At 45.7% G+C, this 22,132-nt stretch overlaps 1 protein-coding gene across 8 annotated transcripts in view; it reads right to left on the bottom strand.

Moving 5' to 3' along the window:
• Window positions 1–16,212, bottom strand: part of CAST (calpastatin) — a 61,027-nt gene extending 44,815 nt beyond the window's left edge. For 5 of the 8 annotated variants that reach the window (XM_071729863.1, XM_071729862.1, XM_071729861.1 and 2 more), the window contains exons 1-3: window positions 16,014–16,197; window positions 11,094–11,159; window positions 2,502–2,573 (exon numbers count right to left, since the gene is read on the bottom strand). In XM_071729863.1, coding sequence (XP_071585964.1) covers window positions 2,502–2,573; window positions 11,094–11,159; window positions 16,014–16,055 — 180 coding nt within the window. In that variant the 5' untranslated portion in view covers window positions 16,056–16,197. Of the gene's footprint in view, window positions 1–2,501; window positions 2,574–11,093; window positions 11,160–15,762; window positions 15,974–16,013 lie in introns of those variants that run through there. The other 3 variants (XM_071729859.1, XM_071729858.1, XM_071729864.1) reach the window with 2 other exon arrangements.
• Window positions 16,213–22,132: the final 5,920 nt, after the last annotated feature.

The raw sequence follows: 22,132 nt of genomic DNA, 5'->3' as shown, positions 1-22,132 counted from the left end.
CTCCACACCCAAGAAGAAGTGAGCTTGCAGGGCCCACCCAGCAGAGGATACCTGAGACTGTCCCATGCTGTACCATGGAACTGCATGACTACAACAGTTGAACAAGCAGGGAAAGGCCTGGGCAAACTGCAAGGAACAGGAAAAAAATTCCACAAAAAAATCCACTGAGCTGTGCCTAGGAATAGACAAAAGCTTTGAAAGGAATGGACAACAGGGTTTATAACGTCCTTCACTGAGCAGAGAGGGAAGATAATGAGTTATGTAGCACAGGAGTACCCTCAGGACTATTATTTTACAAAAGCATTGATCAAGGAAGTTGAAATTCCCATTCAAAATCCAAAACACTTCCTGCCAATGGGGTCTTCTAAATCACAGAATGGTTTGGGTTGGAAGGGTCCTTAAAGATCACCTCATTCCAAGCAGGGACATCTCCCACTCGACCAGGCTGCTCCAAGCCCCATCCATCCTGCCCTGAGGGGCTATCCCCAGATTTGGAATATTGTGGCAGACACTCATGTACCTCTGTACCTTGGTTCAGACTAAAGGAGCAGCCAGGCTCATGGCCTGGGGTCAACTGATGAGCTGGAAAGCCCCAGGATCACACACAAGGATGGTCTGGAAACGCAAAAATGCAAAATCACTGACGTACAGAGCAAGGCAAGAAAGCTAAAATGAAGACATCTTGCTCACACCACAGACTTGTGGTTACACACCAGTACTCCACCCTGTAAGCATGACCACCAGGATGGGCCCAACCTGAGCTGGACTGCATTCCAGGGGGCCCTCCCCTTGAGCAGAGAAATCTCTCAGGGTTAGACATTCCCTTCTCACACACTGAGGCAATCAAACATCATTAACCCACGTAGCTACTTAGTATTATTACTAACACTGTATGGATAATTCCATTACACATAAACCATGGAACAAGTCTGAGATGAAGATCCAGACACACCTAGCTTCACTAAGGAGTTTAGAAATCAACTCAATTTTCCTTTGTATGTTTCTTCCATGCTGTAATCAATAAGGTGAACCCTGCCATCAAACTCATTGAACCTTGTCAAACCACTGTTAAAAATTTGTTAACTTCCATCAGACCTAGTGAACTCTGAGAAATTATTATTTTACCTCAGTAAAAAATACTGTTTTTCTCTTTTGAGTGATGTGCATTGCACTCACCTGTGACAAACATGCACCTAACCTAGCAGTGACTACCAACTACAGCCAGTGTGACAGCCACCAAAAAGGGCATTTTCAACACCCTGCTCCAACAGTCTGCAAGACCTGAGCATACTTCATGCCATGCCTGCTTCTCTTCACCATCAACTGCACTCTGATATGAAAATCATCTTTGTAACAAAAAGTCTTGCACCAACTTGTACACTAACTGCTCCAGGGGCTGTGGAAGCTCAGACAGATACCAGTGCCTCAACCTCACCAGATCCCAGTGGGTAAACAGAACCCAAAGATACCAACAGTACTCTGAAGGTTTAATACTGGGCTGGCAATTAAAAGAATGACAGATGCCTTCTCTCAATCTCTCTCCCTTCCCAGAAGCAGAAAGGAGAGAGATCAAGGGAGAGAGACTGATGGGTTGAAAACTGAACTGCACAGCTTTAATGAAACAGTACTGACAGAATAGGAATACTAAGAAATATGTACAATTATATACAAAACCAGTATCACACTTATCCCCCCAGTAATGCTCAGGTCACCACAAAGGCTTCAGGGCAGCCTTGGGAAAGCCCCAGGCTCCTGTAGCAGACAGGAGCCAGAGTCAGGAACACATGGATTGAGGGATAGGGATCAAAGGCAGACAAATGGATGGAATCCTCCCAGGACACCAGCCATGGACAAAGAGAGCCTGACCCTTGTGACCCCTCAAATTCATACCAAGAATGATGTGTATCAGATGGCCAATTTGGTCAAATCACTTGGTCACCTCTCTGGTCTGCTCCTCCCTAAAGGAAAGTTGCAGGTCTGACTCCTTTACTCCCTCAGTTTCCAGAGCCAAGCAGTGTCCTTGGCTCTGCACACCATTCTCCAGCAGTAACTATAAAAATCAAGCAGCATGGGTCCTCGAAGCAGACACTGACTGAGAAACTTCCTGTAAATTTCAGCAAGTGCAGATACTTCAGAAGAGCAACTGAGAAGTAAAATTACTAGAAAGAAAATTGGTTCTATCATGGCTGTAACCAGGACAAATACTTAAGGGTGAAAACACAACCCCTGACCCATAAATGAAATGAAGTTTGCCACTGTTACCAATGAGACTGTGATTTTTTAATGCTAAGAAATCTATTTTCCTCAAGAAGTCAACTCTAGCATTCTGCTGACTTGTATTCCTCCCTCATTTCAATTCATTGTGATTTTTGGCAAGGTGTGAAGAGCATCTTAGTGTTGCTGAATGCTGGCAAACTAACTGGTTTTCAACCCCTTGCAGGGGAAAAAGCCATACCATACCCTTTTCACTTTTGAAGACCATTTCCTGAAGTTTGCATTACCTTAACAGCAGGAGGTGCTGCAGCTGCTGGTGCCTTGGGGGACTGCCTGACATCAGCGCTTCCTGATTTTTTCTACAAAATAAAAGACATAATCAACATCAGATACAGTGATGACAAAGAGGAAAAGTCAGGTCAAACTGTAAATTGAAAAAAAGTACATTAAAAAGCACACTAAAAAAAAAGCCCACTAGAATATCTTATGCAAAGCAGGTTATGAAAAAATAAATTTGCCTATATAACTTTAATTCATACAGACTCATTTCAGAGTTTTGCCCAGACTTCTCTTTTACTGCTTTACAGATATAATTACAGCACATAAACCTGTGCTGTTTCCTGTGGCAGAACAACTCCATCTTAATTAGCAGCTGAAGTACTGTAACTATCTATACTTTAATGAAAATTACCAATGAAAGTAAGATGGTTGAGCTACTGTACTGACATAACTTGAATGACAGCACATAAGGTAACACTTCATCTCAGGCAGGGAGGTAAAGATGCAAAGCTAAGGGCAAAGTGATGGTTTATCTAGTTAATAAATATTCTTGCCACTGAAAAAAAAAACCCTTGACATCCCCTTCGAACATCTAGTTTTTCAGCAATGCAATGCCATGATTATCAAGCACTACCAAGTAACACTGCAAAAACTCAGCAACTGCTGAAATCACATCTCAAAAGAACAGGGAAAATAAGCTGTTAGTAATGAAAAAAGGAAAAACCACCAGATTTTGGAAAGCAGCAGATGGGTAACACATGTTCATTTCCTCTGGTAAGTGGAAGCTCAGGATTCACAGCACAACTGACTTGTTCACACTTTAATTATTCTCTATAAGCAGAGAAGTCTGCAGAACACCCAGAAAATCAACCAGCAAACCTTGCATGCAAACCCAGAAGCATGAGAAGCACCAGTTTGGTTTTTTTGATGGGACCCTGGTTACTGTCACAGACTGGGAGACTCAGAGACCTCTGTCATTAAGGTAATTGTCACCTCCTGATCTGATTTATCCCCCAAACCATGAGAGCATCTCACATCAACAAAGCTGCACATTCAACAGTCAGCCTGGGGCAGTGGTCCACCCCCTAAGATCAACAAAAAATGTCCCAACAGCACAGACTGACACAAAATGGGATATTTACATCCAGGATTTCACACTTAGTATTGGCCACTCCCAAAATCAAAACAACATCCAGTTGAAAAAAGAAAGAGTGTAATAGTGGTGAAAGGGATGCTAGGAATGTGGCTGCCTGTACTTCAGCCCAGGACCCTCCTGCACAGCTCCTGAAGTCTGGTTGGCCAGTACAGACCAGTACTGCCCAGTACAGACCTGCCCAGCTGCTGGAGTCCCAGCCCAGGGCTGGGGGTCTCTGTCCAGGCTGAAGGATGTAGTTGCAAGTTCAGCCATCAGCAAACCCAAGCACATACCCAGAGACTCAGTAAGGAGCCCACAAACACTTCCACTTTTAAGTAAGTTGCTAAGTTGCTGAAGTAACTGAAAACTGTAAGCACTACCTTTCCCTTTTCAAAAAGAAAGGGAAACCACCAAGAGGAGCAGACCTCTGAAGAGCCATCAGTGTTCAGGACATGGTTCTGTACCCCAGCTCTCCATTTCCACCTCAAGCTCAGCTCAAACCACAGCTTTTGTTCAGGACCTCATGGCCCACGGTGCTCAGGACTCACCTTTGGTACCTAAGGCTATGCCTGACATAAATGTCATGCTCTGAAAGTCCACAAATAAAGGGCTAGTTTGCAGAAGGAGTTTTTATGACACCTTTTGACACATGCAAAAAGTTCAGGCACAAGGCTAGCCTCCTCCCACCCCAGTATGAACAACAAAAAAAATAAATAAAAAAGTGAGATAAATCCTTGTTCTAAGCATTGAGTTCTTAGAACTCAATCTTAATCAATTAACTCAATTAATCAATTAAACAGCACAAACAAAAAATTGTCCACACAAACATTTATCTGTTAAATGGCAAGTGGAACAGCCATAAATGTACAAGTTGGAGAGAGAGAAGAAAAAGAAGCAACCACTTCTCTGGAGCAGAGAAAGACTGCCTGGAGGTGAGGTGTGTGGAAAGTTCAGCCATGGCATCAAATCAGTATTCTTTACTGAGTACTGCCCATGATGGGCAAAGTAGAGCAACACATTTCAGTTCCCAGGGTCATCTTTCAACAGTAACTTCTTTGATATCTACCCCTTTCATCATCTGTAACAGCAGAAAAAAGAAAAAAAAATGGCCACATCATGCTACAAGGTTCATCCTTCTTTAAAATCATCCCATTAAAATAATGATGTTATGTGCTTTCCAGCATCTTCCCCACAATGCTGTCTCCAGGCAAACCATCTTGAACACTCTTTATCAACAAATCCATCAGAGCTGTTCCCATCTCCCCCACCAAGGAGTGGAAGGCTATTTTATTTTTTTCCTGTGACAATCTCAAGACACAGGGAGCTGAAGAATCAGCTTGCAGCTGTACTCCCCAACCTGACAATGAATTATCAAAGCATAGCTTCCTTACAGAATGAATTAGAAGAATCAAGAGCCTGTAGAGAACTGAATGTGAAGGAAAAAAAGCTGTGGCATACTGTGTCATAACCTCCTCTTCACTATTAGCAGTGGTTCAAATCAAAAAGTCAAAACACTGTTCCAGAGTGGAATACTAATTCCCTCATGTTTAATAAAGGGGAGATAAAATACATATCCCTATGGTATGTAGATTTCCTCAGTGACGACATGAATTAAGACCAGATGTGTAAAAATACAGAAAAACTGTTTAATTTGGACTATAACATTCAAGTGTTCACCATAATATTGTAATGAGGATGCAAACAGGACAGTTGCTTAAAGAAAAAAAAAAATCACGTGAGGAAGCAATGTGCAACCTCTGTTCTGGAAATGCTTTTGAGAACCTTGAGCAGCATTTCAGCCTCCACCTTTCAGCCTTCCATTCAACAACTGCCTGAGCAGGAATCTTAATCTATTTCCTCCTACAGCAAGAAGAGCCTCACACCATGACAGCTCCAGTAAGTGCCAAGCTTTCTCCGAAATAGCATTGTTCTTGAGAAATCTTTTGTATCTTGTCAAAAGAAGCTGCAGAGATGAAAAGGAAGCAGACAAACAAGCTGGTGCTGTACTTCTCAGAACCACTCTTCTCCTCCCCCGAGCAGGTCAGGGTCACACTCACCTACGAGGTAGAGGGGGTGGACAAAAACCCAACAAACAATGATGTTTAAAATATGTAATCTGTTACCAACGCAGAAAGAAACCTCACAAAGGCTCCAATCAAAGTTATTTATGCACTTCCATTGTTCAGACCAGTTCTGGGCACTCTAACCTATTTTTGTTCTAAAAGCTATCACAGAAATCCTGATGTCAGAGCAATGAATCAAATTCTAAAAAGACAGCAATGCTTCAGTGCCAATTATCATGGTCCTCCCTTCAGAGTAAAGAATGTATTTCCTGCTCAGTGAAAAGCAGTGAGTTGAGCAATCAGCACATACTTTGTCTGCACTGCTGGGAAGCAGGACTAGGAATGGCTGGACACCTCAGGGGGGGTCTTCATACCATATCTGGTAAAACAGCTCCAAGCTGGGGCTTCAAATTCCTGGAATAAATTGCTCTTCCTTTAAATACCACATTTTTTACATTGAGGCACCAGCAATGCACAGGATAAAAACTTTTAAGAATGACTCAGAAGCTCAGGAAAAGGTCACTCAAGATTATATGCTGCCCATCTGAATCAAAGGTGGGGGGTTCACTGCACCCTCCCACACAAGGGTTTATGAATTTGGTTTGTGAGTTACATTTATGGTTATGTACCACAGCACATGGCACCCTGGGGCAGCCCTCAGGAGGGGTGATGCTGAAAACTGCTCAACAACAGTGCAGCTGGACCCTGCAGGTCACTACAATGTAAAACCTGACTTAATGGGTCCTAAGTGTCACATACCCCTTTTTTTTCCCTGCCTCTAGAAGGCAGCAGCATAGAAAAAAGAAAACAAAACCAGTGACATGGATACAGGTCATGTTGATGCTCCTTCCAAGCACACTCACAGAGTCAAGCAGTTGTGGCCCAGGGACTTCTTGGCTTCAGTGTATTTAATAGACTGTCCTGTGTCTCTCCTTGGGGATTTTTTTTTTCCTAATCTACCCCTGAAAGTATTTCTATTTTAGCATCCAGAAGCTTCTAGAGCACTAATGCTGTGATGGCATGCAAAGCCTGGAGTGATCTGAAATTGGTGGAAGGGCCCATGTAAGCTGAAGAGGATGCCAGGATGAGGGGCAGTGGAAAACCCCACCAGCTGCCTGTCCATCATCACATGCTAGCACTTTACACACAAAACTGCTAAAAGCCTTGGCAGACTGGGAGGGAAGGAGAAGAAAGGAAATTGCCTTTTTCACAGGCCTGACAATTTCAGATGTTGGCTCAGGACCATGATGTCAGATCACAGTGAGAAAACAGAGGGTCTGATGTAGGAAAACTGCAGCACATCACTCCATTTACTGGGTGGCAGGTGCATCCCAGCTGCAGATGCATGCAACAGAGCCAAGTGCATAAGCAACCACCAGCTCCAACCACAATCATTTCTCTTCTGTTAACATCTACCAAGCACATGCACGAGGAATGAAAACATTTCATTACAGCTGATTTAGCTTCCTAAGAAGTCTCCTTATAATGTGAATTCAACAGATGTGAAGATCTGAAAGCCAAGACATAAAGTGTTAAGGGACACTCTGGGACCTGAGCCTTTGATCCTGAGCAGTGTCCAAACACACCCACAACATCCACAGACTTCCACTGATGAGGAACTGTCTGTATCTTCCTCCTGTCATGTACTGGAACACACCAGTTTCCAACACTGTTCCTCCAGCACAGTTTTTGCCTGTTTCTACAGGACACAACCTACAGATAAACATTCAGTTGCTCATCATTAGGTTGAGACATTATGTGAATCCCAACCTGTAGCTGACCACTCATGTTTCAAGTAGATCCTCCAGCCTTCCCAGACTTGAAGCTTGTGCAGCACTTCTGAAAAGAGGCAAAGCAGTACAACAACATCTTTCTTTTGCTACTGTAATTAGGGAATGAAGTGGCAGAGATCAGTCTTGCAAAGACAACGTGGCCCTCTGAAGCAGGGCACCACAGTCCAACCTGCTCCAAAACCTTTCCACATTACCTCTCTGGTGTGCTCAATGCAATGGCACTGGAGTGCCAGGGTAAGCAAGGGGCTTCCCAGTAACTACCACAGGCTCCTGTGAAGGATCAGGGCTGAAGAAAAATGGGTGTATAGCCCCTGAACCATCTTAAGCTTCTGTTTTCAGAAATGAAACATAATAAATGTGGTGTTCTAAAAGGAAGAGTTGGAACCATAGCCCTGAGATAAGCTTTACCTTTCTGGCCACTGAGGAGAGTGAGAATCAGAGAACCAGAGGATGGCTGAGGTTGTGAGGGAGCTCAGAGCTCACCCCCTCCAACCCCCCTGCCATGCCCAGGGACACCTCTCATCCAGCCCAGGTTGCTCCAAGCCCCATCCAACCTGGCCTTGAACACCTCCAGGGAGGGGGCAGCCACAGCTTCTCTGGGCAATCTGTTCCAGAGTCTCAGCACCCTCCTGATGAAGAACTTCTTCCTCAGATCCAGCCTGAACCTCTTCTCCTGCCCTTTCCATCCATTTCCCCTTCTCCTCTGCTTGGACACTCTGATGCAAAGTCCCTCTCCATCCTTCCTGGAGGTTCCCTTCAGGGATTGGGGGGCAGCTCTAAGCTCCCCCTGGAGTCTCCTCTTCTCCAGGCTGAACAATCCCAGCTCCTCAGCCTCTCCTGGGAGCAGAGCTGCTCCATCCAGCCCCTGGATCATCTTTGTGGCCTCCTCTGGACCCAGAATCCCAACAGATCTGTGTGTTTGGACATGAGGAAGTGAGGTGCTGAAGCCACCCCATAAGCTGGTTCCAACAGAACTATGTCCTTCTTTTGGTGGGGACAGCAGCAGGGCCCCTTGGGAAGTGAAGCAGGGCTGGACTCTGTGCATCCTCTACTTTCCAAACTAGACAGCCAACAAGCACAACACTGGAAACAACTGCTGAACTCACCTGCAGCCTGTCTGCCCCTGCCAGCCAGCAAGCTCCACCTGTCTGACTTCAGTATCAGCCACTCCAGTGTTGTTAAACACAATGGGTTTTAGAGGATTTAAGTGAGGAGCAGACAGAAGCTGCGGCTGCTAAGGATACCATGCAGGAAGAGAAGCCTGCTCCATCTTCCAGAGGGAGCAGTGAGGTATGGCTTCCCCTCTGAGCTTTGAGGATCTGCTCATCATGCAGTACACGGTCCAGCTGAGGACTTGGTTTCTCTCCTGGATGACCCAAAGTAATGCAGCCCCAGTTCTGTGCTTCAGCACCTCCCCCTTCCCACATCTCATCCACCTCACTCAGATAATGTCTCTGCTGTCCCTCATACACTGCTTTAAGATCTAAAGATGAAAGCACTGTGTAAGAGATGAATAGTAAGGAACTGGGGAAAAAAGTTAATGCTTCCTCAAGGAACTTACCACAGGATCACAGTGTGTTAGGGACTGAGAGGGATCTTGAAAGATCATTGAGTCCAAACCCCCTGCCAGAGCAGGGAAAAGTGACTGTATCTGATTCCAGTGTCCTTAAACAGATCAGCTTCACTCTGGTAGCTCCTAACATCTTTTATTGCATATTTTATTTTATTTCACTACATCATAATGCTAGAAATTGAAAAAACTTATGGAGCCATTTAATCCCCTCAGCACCTCTGCAAGTGCCTGTCTTAGCAAGCAGCTTCTGTGCACAGTGAAATTCCTTCCAATCTGCTTTCAGGTCTCAGAGAGGGAAAGGCTTAAGAAGCCCATTCCACACCTTAATGTACTAACTGTGAATTCTCCTTCATGTCTGATTAGCACCTGCTACTCAAACCTCTGTCAGCCCCTTCCTACCTTTACTTTTCAAAGCTTCTCTCCTTCTCACTCCTTAGGACTACACACCCACAAATCTGAAACAAAGAGTCATTTATTGGTATATATAGAGAAACAATGAGCTTTTAGATTTTTCTCTTCAGTAAGAATACAAGCTCTGCAAAGACCTCCATATTTCCTGGTCATTCTTACAAAATGTTCCTCCAAGCTTACCTGGCATGGAGGCAAAAAAACTCTATACTCTCTAGACATGGTTGCCCACAGCTATCTACAGATTATGAATTTCTGCTTCAAAATTGGAAGACTACAGGAAAAACCTCCAACTTCAAAACACAAATGTAACTCTGCAGATTCTTGGGAAACCTGTACAAAGGCTCTGAGTTGCTACTCAACTGCCTAAATAAATCAGAGTGTTTTGGAGGCAGATGTGACCCATGGTGGAGCTAATGTCATCCCATGGGCCTAAAGAAAAGTGTTTTGATCTGCTTTCACTTTTGGACATTGTAGAGTCAGTGAAACAAGTACATGAGGAAACACACACCAAGGACAAAAATTCATAAGAACAAAAAGCTTAGTAGCCTATTCCTAGCTAGCAACAGGTCTAAGCAAGAGGTCAGAAACAGTAACTCCACAACCCAAAGTACAGGTCTCACCTCCCACCCTGACCACAAAATTCAGCAGCTCTATATTAAGAGCAACAACACGCAGTGGAACAATTCAGCATTAAAATAAGAGGGTATAAAAGAGCAATGCTATTTAAGAAAACACTAAACTGTCTAGAGAGGAGAAGAGAACATGTTCCCAGGCTAATCAAGCCTTCCTTGGTATTTAGACAGGAAAAAAAGGTAATTACTTTAATCATCTGCTTGAGAGGATGGTAATAAAAGCATTCACTGACCTTGACTTGCAGAGGAGTTAAACACACCACAGCCCAGACAAAGTTATTTTCCAAATAGGTTCTGCTCTGAACAAAGCATCAGGCACACCTATTTCTGGCTCACCAGTGTCAGTGGTTGACATGTGAAGACAACAAACAGCCAAAGGGTAAAAAGTTTCTACCAATTCTTCTCTTTTTGCACTTGCTGCCAGCCTTCTCCAGGGAAGAGCTGCTGCTGGATTTTCAGGAAACTAACAGCCATCACTGGCACTTCTAAGGAGGCAGTATTTTAAAAAAATAAGTGGGTTTTTTTCTAAAACATAGCACTGACTACGTAATTGCAAGTGTGTCAGGAGGTGTTCCAGACAAGTACCATCTGTATTTTAGTTTGGATGTGTATCTTTGGAAGACAAGTCAGGATGCCCATGAGGTGGAAAGCAACACAGCGCACACACCTGACAGCTCCTTCTGGACAATCAAAAACCAGGACCACCAGAGATGTGCCACAGCACCCCTGCCCTGCAGAGCAGGCACATCAGAGGTAATTCCCACTGATACCAGCACGAAGTATTTGTGAGAGGATGAGCAGAGCAAACAAGAACTTTCAGCATTGTGCTCAGCTGCACAAGACGAAACTATAAATTTCTGGAATGAATGAGTGATTGCCACCACTGGCTCATTATCTGAAAGCAGTAACCTTGCTACCAAAGCAAGAAAAACTGCCTGCATGTAAATTCAACACCAACTTTTCCTCTTAATATGTTCAAACACTTGCATTTACCTCTGCTGCTTCTGCTTTTTCCTCCTCTGGTTTGGAAGAAGCTCCAGTTGCCTTCTTGTCACCATGCTGTAAGTAGAGAAAACAGGCATGGAGTTACTAAGATCTTGAATCATACCTTCTGTGTAGAGAAATTCCCAAAGATTTCAGTGTGTGGGTGATTAATTTCTCCTACCCCAACAAGAAAGACAAGAGCACATTATGAGTTTTCCTTCTCACTAACAGGCAGGATTTCTAAATGACCTGCTGGATAACTTCAAGAGAAATCACAGTTGCTGAGGCATGGCTTCCAGGGCAGTGCACATAAACATGATTGTTCTAAAGCAGTATCTGGAAGATATTAAGCTTATCACTCATCCCTCACCAGCTTAGCACTCTCTGGTACTTGTTTTGGAAGTGCTGCCAGTCCCACAGGCTTCACCAGACACTGAGCAGCTCTCAGAGAGACCAACACAGTGTGAGCAGTCATGAGCATGTGCTGCCATTCCAGCACTTGAGCCTTCCTCTGATCATTAAAATGCTCATTACTCCTATCCCCCTGACCTGACAGAAAGCTGTTACCAGGGTTTCTAGAATTCTGCTGTGATTAGACAAAACAAAGTTTAATGCTATAACAGTTCAGGCACAGGCTGAACACGTTAGGAAATACAGGTCTGCCAGGTTCCCCAGACCTCCTGCATCATTCATCCCTTTCAGGATTTCAAACCTCTTGCTTTGATCTAAGCTGATGTGCAATCCCATTTGCTTCCTCTGTGCACCAGTGTATACAGAAGGAGTTTGTTCAGCATGCACACTGGCATCCAGAACATGACTTACTCTCTGCATCTGTGAAAAGTACTGAATACACCCCCCTGGAAGAAAAACATATTGTCTAATCTCTAGAATAAAACCAAAAGGAAGAACTTTTACCACTAGTATAAAAGGCAACTGAAAATAATTATTATCTAATATCTCAGCTACTGTAACTCCCCACATCACACTCCCCACATGAGTGAGGATTCATGTCTGGTTTGTTTTGTTAAGTAAAGTGATGATTTTAGACACATTTATTCCCTTCTGTTTTGAGACTGAGCAGCAGGAGGCGAAATTTGCTAACTCACTAAATGAGTTCCTACAGATTTTTCTTTACATGGCTATAGGGAGAAAGTAATGATCCATGAATCACTGCACTATCTTCAACAGGAGTAATGTGTTCAAACACATCAGAAGATGGGCTGGGAGAATACTATAGCTGAACAAACACATAAAACTAGAAGTAAAAAAACCCAGCATGTCTCTAATCTGTTCTGATTATGGTGGTGCATGACAAGAATTTTAAAAATTGTTGTAGACAACTTCTAGTGATTCAAGTTTTTAAAATGAGTTGGGGCATGACTAAGATATATGACAAGTTTTTAAACTGAGAATGCTATTCTGATGTCCCAGCTGTGCCTCTTCAGAGAGAAAACCAGCTCCACAGGTTATCTTTACAGGTGAGAGACTACTTGATTCACTGTCCCATAACAGCACTTCCCAGCCCAGACACAATTACCCCAGTTATCTGGTTTTTTTACTGCCACAATATAAGCACATACATACCAGTAAAAGCAATGGGAGTGTGCTTTTGCTGACAAAATGGTAAATCCAGAGCCACCATGGCTATAAGGCTCCAGAGCTCCAGCAAAACTGGTGACTGGGCTCTCCTGAACTGATAGCCTTGGCTTCACAACACTACCCCACATCCCTGAGGGACCCCAGGGCACTGGCCAGAGAGGAGAAGGAATGGACCAGGAAAAGAACCACGACTGTGTCACCCCTAAAACGACTGTCTCCACCCTAAAAAGGTGGAGAGAGATCAAATGCATGCCAGCTTCCCTCCAGAAGTCTCCCTCAGACAGCACCTACAAGACTTTGACTCAAAGGCTAAACATTGTTTATTTTAGGAACAAAGCATGTATGGCCTGAAGTAATTTTTTTATCCTGTAAGCTGGAGTCACACACTGTGTACACATGAAGAGCTGATAACTCTCTGGCCTCACCTGAAAGTCTGCCATCCAGGGGAAGTAACCCTGGAAAGCACAACTTCCTAATTAATGCACCTTCTGAGAAGACCACGCTGGTTCCCTGAACAGCTGAAGCTGTGAATATGAAATGAGCATCTAAAAAATGCCCTTCAACAGCTTTTTCTGCTTTGTATTTCCAAGCTTTGAGACTTCTAGTAAAAAAAAAAAAAAAAGCCAGAACAACCCTGTATAAATAAAGCAAACAAATCATTCTCCTTAGCAAGAGACTAAGCTCAGTTTTTCTGGGAAAGCATGCATGCCTTCCTCCACTACATTCCCAACTGGATGACAGAGCTGACTTTTCCTTTGGGCATTGTCTCCTTTTCCTGCTGATGTTTCCTTACAATGGCAAACTAAGACTCATAGAATATGCTGAGTTGGAAGGGACCCATCAGGATCAGCAGGTCCAACTCCTGTTCCTGTGCCATCTGCCTGAGAAAATCAGCTCCAGCTCTGTCACACAACCATGGGCACACACTTCAAGTCACATGTCTAGTTTAACCAGCTAACAACTCCTTATAGCTGTTAAGTTGGCCCAAAATATTTCCCAACTTGACTAAAAACGTAACACACAAACCCACCCATAATCCCATCTTCAAAAAAACACACAAAGCAGCATCATGAGCAAGGAAGTTTATCCTGACATCTTCACCCTGTTCCACAGTGCACAGAAATGTCCTGGCACAGCTTGAGCTTCTGATCCAAAGGGGTTCATCAAATAGAAACCAAGTGGCCTAGGTGGAAAGCAAAGAGAAAAATGCTGCCAGATGAACTCTCAACCACATTCTCATGGGCCAGGCTTGCAAAAATCAGACTCAACTAAAGGTCAAGAAATTCTTTCTTAACCTCAGGAGCCCCACCAGCATTAGCAAGCCCCTGGCTCAAGGCCACTGAGCAGTGTCTCAGAGGACTGCAGTGATGCCATGCCTGCTAACTGGGTGAGGAGGAAAGCTCCTTGCAAGGCTCTCAGCTGAAGTCACCCCACTTGGCACCACAGATGTTAAAGGGGACGTTATCATTCACACAGGCAGGAATCTGACCTTTTTATTTTTCAGTTGTTAAGTGGTACTGAGATGGAGATCTTTGATGCTGCTCAGAAAACTGAGGTGTCAGGGTAACTGCCACCAAGGAGGGGATGGTGAAAACACACCCCACTCTGCTTTTAAATACACAGCCAAAACCTTGGCAGAGCAGCCACTGAGTATCTTGTGTGTCTGTCCATCAATCCCACTTTTCCTGCTTCTCTTACTCATCCTTTAGACCAAAATGTCTTCTGGACAGACACTGCCCTGTGTGATGCACAAGAGAGGGAAGGGCTCCAGCTGGTGCTAGTCTGGTGCCAGCTGTAATGATGGGAGCATGTGGAGAACTGGTGTCTGTACCTTCTCTTACCCCAGATCCAGTGATCCAGAGCTCCTCTCATCTCATCACCTAGTGCAGCAATTCCCAAACCTTCCCCCTCCTGACTTTGTGTCAATCCCACCACACTGCATCACTGATTCTTACTTTAAAAATGACACCTGAAAACCATCACCAAGCACTGATCCAAACTTCTCAGAGACACTTAAAGCTGCAATTAGCAATTTAGCAGGCTTCATCTACCTGATTATATGTTTAGGAAACACATTCAAGTGATGTTTTCTCTGAAAGTTTTCTCTTACACAAGGCACACTTCCTGAAAAACTGAAACAGAACTTTTTTTTTTTTTTTTCCCACTACTCCACAAAGAGCCCAACTGCTTCCTCATATGACTAACGAACCACAAAACAGACTTTTTTAAAGCAAATGCAGGTTTGTCACAGTAATGAGCATTGAGCCAAGCACAGACAAACTGCACAGGGCCATCAGAGTGATGTGGTTTACTCAGGGAGCATCTGGCAAGACAAGACCACTCCTGCCTGCTCCAACCACCCACCTGCAAGTTAGGAACATGTTTGTGGGGAAAAAAAAAAAAGAAAAAAAAAAAAAAAAAAAGAAAAAAAAAAGAAAAGAAAAAAAAAAAGAAAAAGAAAAAAAAAAGAAAAAAAAAAAAAAGAAAAAAAGAAGCAAGAAGAGAGAGAAAAAATAAAAAAATGAAATAAAGTAAGCAAAATAAAATAAAAGAAGCAAAAAGAAGAAAAAAATAAAAAGAAAGAAGAAGAAGGAAAAAGAAAAAAGAAATAAGAAACAAAAAAGAAAAAAAGGCATAATGCACAGGGGTTTTTTTGTTCCCAAAGTAGAAACAATCCCATATAAATTCTGCCTTAGGCGACGAAGGGCTTTGAACACTTTCATCAGCTGTGGAGCCTGCGTTGTTCAGGTTATGAAAACAGCCGAGAACACGAAAAAAAAAAAAAAAAAAAAACCAACCCGCGATTTTCAGTGTCAAGACGGAAGGGATTACAGCAGCAACTCCAGCCAACACCGAGTGCTCACCTGACCTGCGACAGACAGCGTGAGCCTTTCCAAAAGCACCGATCTGCCCTACACTCACCACAAATCCCTTTCCCTGTCCCCTCCTGAACCCTCACGCCGCAGCCAGGAGGGACCCAAGGGGACCCCCATCCCATCCCACCGCACCGCACCCCGGGCCGCCTCCCCGGGCTCCCCCCGTCCTCCCGCAGCCCGGTCCCTGCCCCTCCCGGATTTACCATGGCGTACCACCACCGAGCGAAGGCCATGGCGCTGCCCGCCCGCTGCTCCTCACCGCCCGACACCCCACACAGCACGGGCCGCGCCCCGACAGCCTCGCCCGCCCCGGGGCGGCACCGGCCCGGGACAGCCACCGCCTCCCCAGAGAGCCCCGCAGCGGGGCTGTGAGGAGGCCGGGGCAGCCCGGGAGGTGTCTGCCCAACTCCCCTGACACACCAGACACACACCGCCCCTCAGCCCCACACCTTACCGCCGCGGGCAGCGGCTGCCGCCCCGTCACAGGCTCCGACATGGCGCCGGGGGCTGCCCCGCGGCTGCTGCGGGACGCGGGGAAGCAAAGGAGCGGCCCCGGGGTGGGTGTGGGGGGAAGCGGGGAGCGGCGGTACCGACACCACAGCCCTCCACAGAACAGAACGGCCCGGCCCGGCCCGACCCGGCCCGGCCCTCCCCTTCCTGCCGGGGCCGGGCACGGGGGGGCCCCCGGGGGCCGGCGGCGGTGGCTCGGGGCCCGGCTGAGAATAAGGGCGGGAAGGCGGCGTAAGGCGGCGGCCTCCGGGAGGGAGCTGGGCCGGAGCAGGAGTGAGTTTCCTTAAGAAAACGTCGTGTTTGGGTTGTTTTTCTAAGGGGGGGTGAGAGGGGGGGAAAGGCACAGCTCATTTCTCCTCATGGATGTCGGCCGCTCCGCTTTTCCCCGGGAGATGCGGTGCCTTTGGATGCCCGGCCCGCAGCGGGGAGCCTGCCCTGTCATGGCTTCTGCTGCTGAGAGGTGTCCGCCCCGGGGATGGAGGTGCTCAGGGTCGGGTTGGAGGGGCCTGGGGGCACCCTGGGCTGTTGGGGGGTCCCTGGGCTGCTGGGGGGGCTCCTGACCATGAGAGCAGGGGGATGGGACCGGGGGGGGCTTTAAGGTCCCTTCCAACCCAAACCAGTCTGGCATTCTGTGAATCTTCACCCAAACAACTGGGTGAATCAAGCCATTGAAATATCCCAATCTTCACCCAAATAAACACACCGCTGGGGTGATGTCCAGGCCTGCAGTACCTCCATCAGCTGAGGCTGCTGCTCCTGTGGAACAAGCATCCCGCTTCTCAGCCCTCTGCTCTCTACAGCCTTTACTATGAAATTAAACTAGCTAAGAATAAATTTATGCAGAAATCGCCTGGAAGGAGTGGTTTCCCTAAAGCTCTGGCAAACAAGAGGAGCCTTATAAACAGAACACAGCCAGCTCCTTCACCCCAGTGATTCCTCTGCATGGCTGCAGCCCAGCCCATCCCAGGCAGTGCTGGAGGAACCGCATCCCAGGGCTGGACATCTCCTTCCTGCAGGTACAGTGTTCCCCTCTCACCTGCACACCTGCCTGCTGGACAGGACAGCTCGGGATTGGTGACATCCCTCTGGTCCAGCAGCAGCCTCACCCCCCAGAGTGCCACAAGCTGACACCACCAAGGGGTTCATGGCATTTGTGCAGCTCGGTGATCCCAGTGACTCCAGGAGGTTGTCATCAGGCAGGGAGCAAGGAGAGGGGTGAAGCAGGCTGGAGGCTTCCCCAGGCTGGGCAAACCAGTCTGGGATTTGATGAGATGTCAGGATGGATGTTAGGAAATATTTTGTCACTGAGAGGGTTGTCAGGCATTGGAATGGCCCAGGAGAGTGGTGGAGTCCCCATCCCTGGAGGCATTTAAAAGGCATTTGGAGCTGGTCCTTAAGGACAGGGTTTAGTGGTTGATGCTGGTGTTGGTCAAAGGTTGGACTGGATGAGCTTGGAGGGCTCTTCCAACCTAAACATCCTGGGATTCTGTGAGATGGAGCCAGGTGCCTGGAGCTGCTCTGGCACCCTCCCCCAGCCCTGCTGTCACCTCAGCCTGAGCAGGCACAAGGGACAGGAACATCTTCCCACCATGTCACTTCTCCCATGGGTGTCTGTGGTGTTAACCTGCCTGTCAAGGGGATTTCCTGCAGTTCAGCTCATTAAATGGAAACTCTCTCAGGGTCTGGTGGTTTCATAGAAAGTGATGGGATGGAAGGGACCTGGAGAGATCCTGGAATCCAATCCCTTGCCAGAGCAGGGTCACCTCCAGCAGGTCACACAGCAGACATCCAGTGGGTTTGGGAAGTCTCCACAGGAGACTCCACAGGCTCCCTGGGCAGCCTGGGCCAGGGCTGCCTCACCCTCAGAGGGAAGAGGTTTTTCCTTGTATTTATGTGGAACCTCCTGTGCTCCAGCTTGTACCCATCACCCTTTGTCCTGTCCCTGGGCATCACTGTGAGGAGCAGTTTTTAAGAGTAAATCCTCAGTGTCCTTTTCCATAGAAGTCTTTACACAAATCAGATGACCAGGAATTACTGGACACAGATTAGGGCTTTCTTACTGGAGTAATGACTAAGGCATTTGAGAGTTCCCAAGTCAGTCTTACTACAAGCATCCCAAGATGCTTACTACATTTAATCAGAAAAAAAATAAGTTTTTCTGGAGGCTTTCTGGAGCATACAGGCTGTATAATTTCGAAGTTGCATTGTGTTTTCTGATGTATTTTCTCCCCATTCTTTCACAGCACCACTGAACAAACCCACTAAAGCCTAATGGGAATTTCTGTGGTGCTGGCAGTGGAGTTGTGCAGGGGGCTGGTTGGGAAGAGAGGCAGGAGACAATGGAGACATGGTTGGAGCATCAGGAGGTGGCTGCCTCAGGAGCAGGGGTGCTTTGCTGGGATTATCTGTAATGTAAACAAGTTACTTGGAAACACTTTTGTATCCTTTTAATAGTCATTGAAGGGTGCTTTTGGTAGGTACATTTACTTTTAATTCAAGGTACTTGGAACCTAACCTCCGAATCTAGAAACACAGACTCATTTTCCCCTACCATACTCCATCTTCAAAGGGCACCAGTTGACGTCAGATGCCTCTGAATAAAATGGTGCTCAAAATTCTGGCAGGATCAGATGAAATTTTTGCCAAGCATACATATTTTATTAGTATAACTTGCATAACAGTGCTACTGCAAGCTTATGAGCTCATGAGTCATTCACCAAATTTACAAAAGAAAGTTTTAAATCTCTGGTATAATTAGATTTTTATCTAGGATAGTTTTTTAAAAATCTAGAAGTTAATATAAAGCCAGTTAAACAAGGTCTTGCTTTAATCTCTTCCCTGCTCTTCCTCTGGTTTAATAAGAAACTTGTCACAAGTTTTCTCTCTCTTCCTCTCAAAAGCAAAACCTCAGGATTTACTTTTTTTTTCTTTTTTTAATGTCATGCATGCAGTCCCACCCACTCCAACAGTAACAGGCAAATGCATTCCCTTTCTTCTATTTTTTTTTGTTGCTGTTGTTGTTCAGAAGTGGAAGTAGGAATTTTCAGTTATGGAAATCCTCTTTGTTGGTGAGAAGAAATAATTTGATAATATCCTTGCTCTGTAAAGTAATAATTCATATCCTCACTACTGAAATGTTTGTTTCTGTACAGATCAATACCCGTGTTTCTGTACATGTTATAAACATGTTCTTTTTTATCTTCCCTAAGTAAAATATTGTATCTTGTACAAATGTTATGTCCTCTGCTTGTTAAGGGTGGTTTGAAGATTTCTTGTTGGACTCCATCCCACTGCTGAATGGAAATTTCCTTTTCCACAGACAGAAATCCCAAGCTTTGACACCAACCAACAGAAAATTAGAGTTTTTTTCTTGGGTTTTGTTATTATGCAAATCCCTAAATACTGACCCAGGCTTTCATTAAAATGAAAACAAAAGAAACAAAACTTTGATCTTAATTAAAACACCGGGGCTGCATTTGGGTGACACACATGAAAGTTTTTATTTATCCAGATGTTCTGTTTCATTACACTGAAACCGAGCAAAAACCACCCGGTGGAAATTCGGGTTTTTATCAAGTGGCAGTCGATAGATCTCTGCAGTGAGGTGCAGGGGGAAGTGCAGCAGGAGGAGCCAGGCGTCACCCCAGGGAATGTGAAACATTGCAGATATGTAGGAGTGGCCATCCCCCCAGATCCCTTCTGCCTGCTGATTTTCTCTGGAAACAGCTCTTCTGAGATGGAGCCTGTTCTCTGCAGCCTGCTCTGAGTTACCAGGATGGAGCAAAACGTGTGCCCTGTTGCAGCACCATTTATCTCATGTTCTCAAAATGTAGGTTTAGTCTCCAAGTACCAAGTGCAGGTAAGGAGAACTTCAAAGGGATCTGTGCAAGGTGGGACCAAAAAAAAACCCAAAAGATACATGTGTATAGCCTTTATACACTGGCAGCTCTCAAAATCAGTAGAAAATCATCCTAATAAAACAAGCACAATTTACATTTTCAACATTATTTTTTTCTACGTTTTCCTCAAAGTGCTTTTGTGTAAGTGCTGTATCTTTCAAATCATAGAAGCCATGGAAGAAATTAAAATTTTCCTGTACTTGTTAGACATTTTCTCACTTAATCTCCATTTGGCACAGAAACAATGATTTCCTTGAGAGCAATGGCATTCCCTGGGTTGTAACACTGCATTTATCCCTGATCATCGGGGTGCTCCATGGTCCCTGCAGGGCAACACTCACCTTCAGAGGGAATTAATCCTGGGATCTTTGGTGTTAACAGGGACATGCAGAGGAAGGGTCATGAAATACAGCTGTGGTTTTGTGAAGTGCATCCTGTAAAATGAGCTTGGTTTGTCTTGGTTTGTGAAGATGCAGTAAATGATTTCTCTGGGTGATTTTTGATGAGTCATCCCAGAGTGATGAAGAAAAGGTTTTAGATGGCACCATGGCTCTTCTTTTGTTTTGTTTTATGTTTTTTTCTCATGCACAGATTATGGCTGAAGGAGCCCAGTGCAGATCAAAGCATGAGCCAAAAGCAAAATAAAGCAACAGTTGACTATTTTATAGATTACATACAAACATCCATACCTGTATATCTGTCCTGCAACCATTTAGTGCAAATACATTATGCAATACACTGTATCTCTAGCAGTATTCTCATGATTCCCAAGTAAAACACTAATAACTACAGATTAAAGAATAATAATTTAAAGAAAAACAGCCCCAAAAGATAGAATTAATTCCCACATTTTGATAATACCCTAAAGATGGTTATTTCTGTGGCTGTTCCTTGGGGCCCTCTAGGACTGTGCTGTACTGGACATTATTGCTTCTTAGGCAACACTAAAAAATCTATTGCTAACACTGCTAAAAATCTTTTTTGCTTTCTTCCAGTTTTAAAAACTTCTTCCTCCATGCTGTGTTGGCTGGGCAGCAATGATGCTTTTCACATACTTGCAGCAGCAGCCTGTGAAACAAGACATCAGTAACTGCAAGACTCCTTCCACAGTACTTCCCCTCTGCACTCATGACAGGTTATGGAAAAAAAAAATCTGGCAAACAAGAAATTTGTTTTGAGAGAGAAGGAAATGACAGTGCTGAGCTCTGGCAGCTCTCCTGAGTTGTGACACATCCATCACTCCTGCAGGGGTGCACAAGCCCAGGTTTGGGCTTTCTTTGGAGTTTCTGAAGGGGCTCTGCTGCTGGTAAACTGAGGCCCAGGAGGGCTGAGGGGTGTTGGGGTGACACTGGGCACCTGTAACAGGTAAAGGCATTGAGTTTTGTTTATGCAGAGTCCTTTCAAGTCACACCACTCTGAGAGGGGATTCTCCCCTTTTATTCTGCTCTGCTCTGCTCTGCTCTGCTCTGCTCTGCTCTGCTCTGCTGAGCCCCCCCCTGCAGTGCTGGGTCCAGTTCTGGAGTCCCCAGCATCAGAAGGACACAGAGCTCCTGGAACACATCCAGAGCAGAGCCCCTGAAATGCTCAGAGGGCTGAGCAGCTCCCTGGGAAGCCAGGCTGAGGGATTGGGGTTGTTCAGCCTGGAGAAGAGGAGGCTCCCAGGTGAGCTCAGAGCAACTTCCAATATCTGAAGGGGCTCCAAGAAAGCTGGGGGAGGGCTTTGGACACGGGGGGGGTAGGGAGAGGACAAGGGGAAAGGGGTTAAAATGGGATGAGGGGGAGATTGGGGTTGGACATGGGGAAGAAATCCTTTGCCCAGGGTGCCCCCAGGAGCTGTGGCTGCCCCATCCCTGGCAGTGCCCAAGTTGGATGGGGCTTGGAGCCCCTGGGCTGGGGGAGGGGTCCTGATTGTCCAGGTGGGACTGGAGGAGCTTTAAGGTCCCCTCCAACCCAAACCCTTCCATGATTCCTGCTGATTAAGTCAAGGAGCATTAATTATGGTTGCCTCATCCCTGGAAGCTTTCATGGACACCTGGGATGGGGCTTGGAGCCCCCTGGGCTGGGGGAGGGGTCCTGACCATGCAGGGGGGGTTGGGGCTGCATGGTTTTTAAGGTCCCCAACCCAACCCAATACTATTGATTCTATGGTTCTGTTCTATGGGTA

Source organism: Heliangelus exortis, chromosome Z (assembly GCF_036169615.1).
Source record: "Heliangelus exortis chromosome Z, bHelExo1.hap1, whole genome shotgun sequence".
Taxonomy (NCBI): Eukaryota; Metazoa; Chordata; class Aves; order Apodiformes; family Trochilidae; genus Heliangelus; species Heliangelus exortis.
The sequence above is the reverse complement of the archived record's forward strand: the minus strand, read 5'-3'. Positions and strand labels throughout refer to the sequence as shown.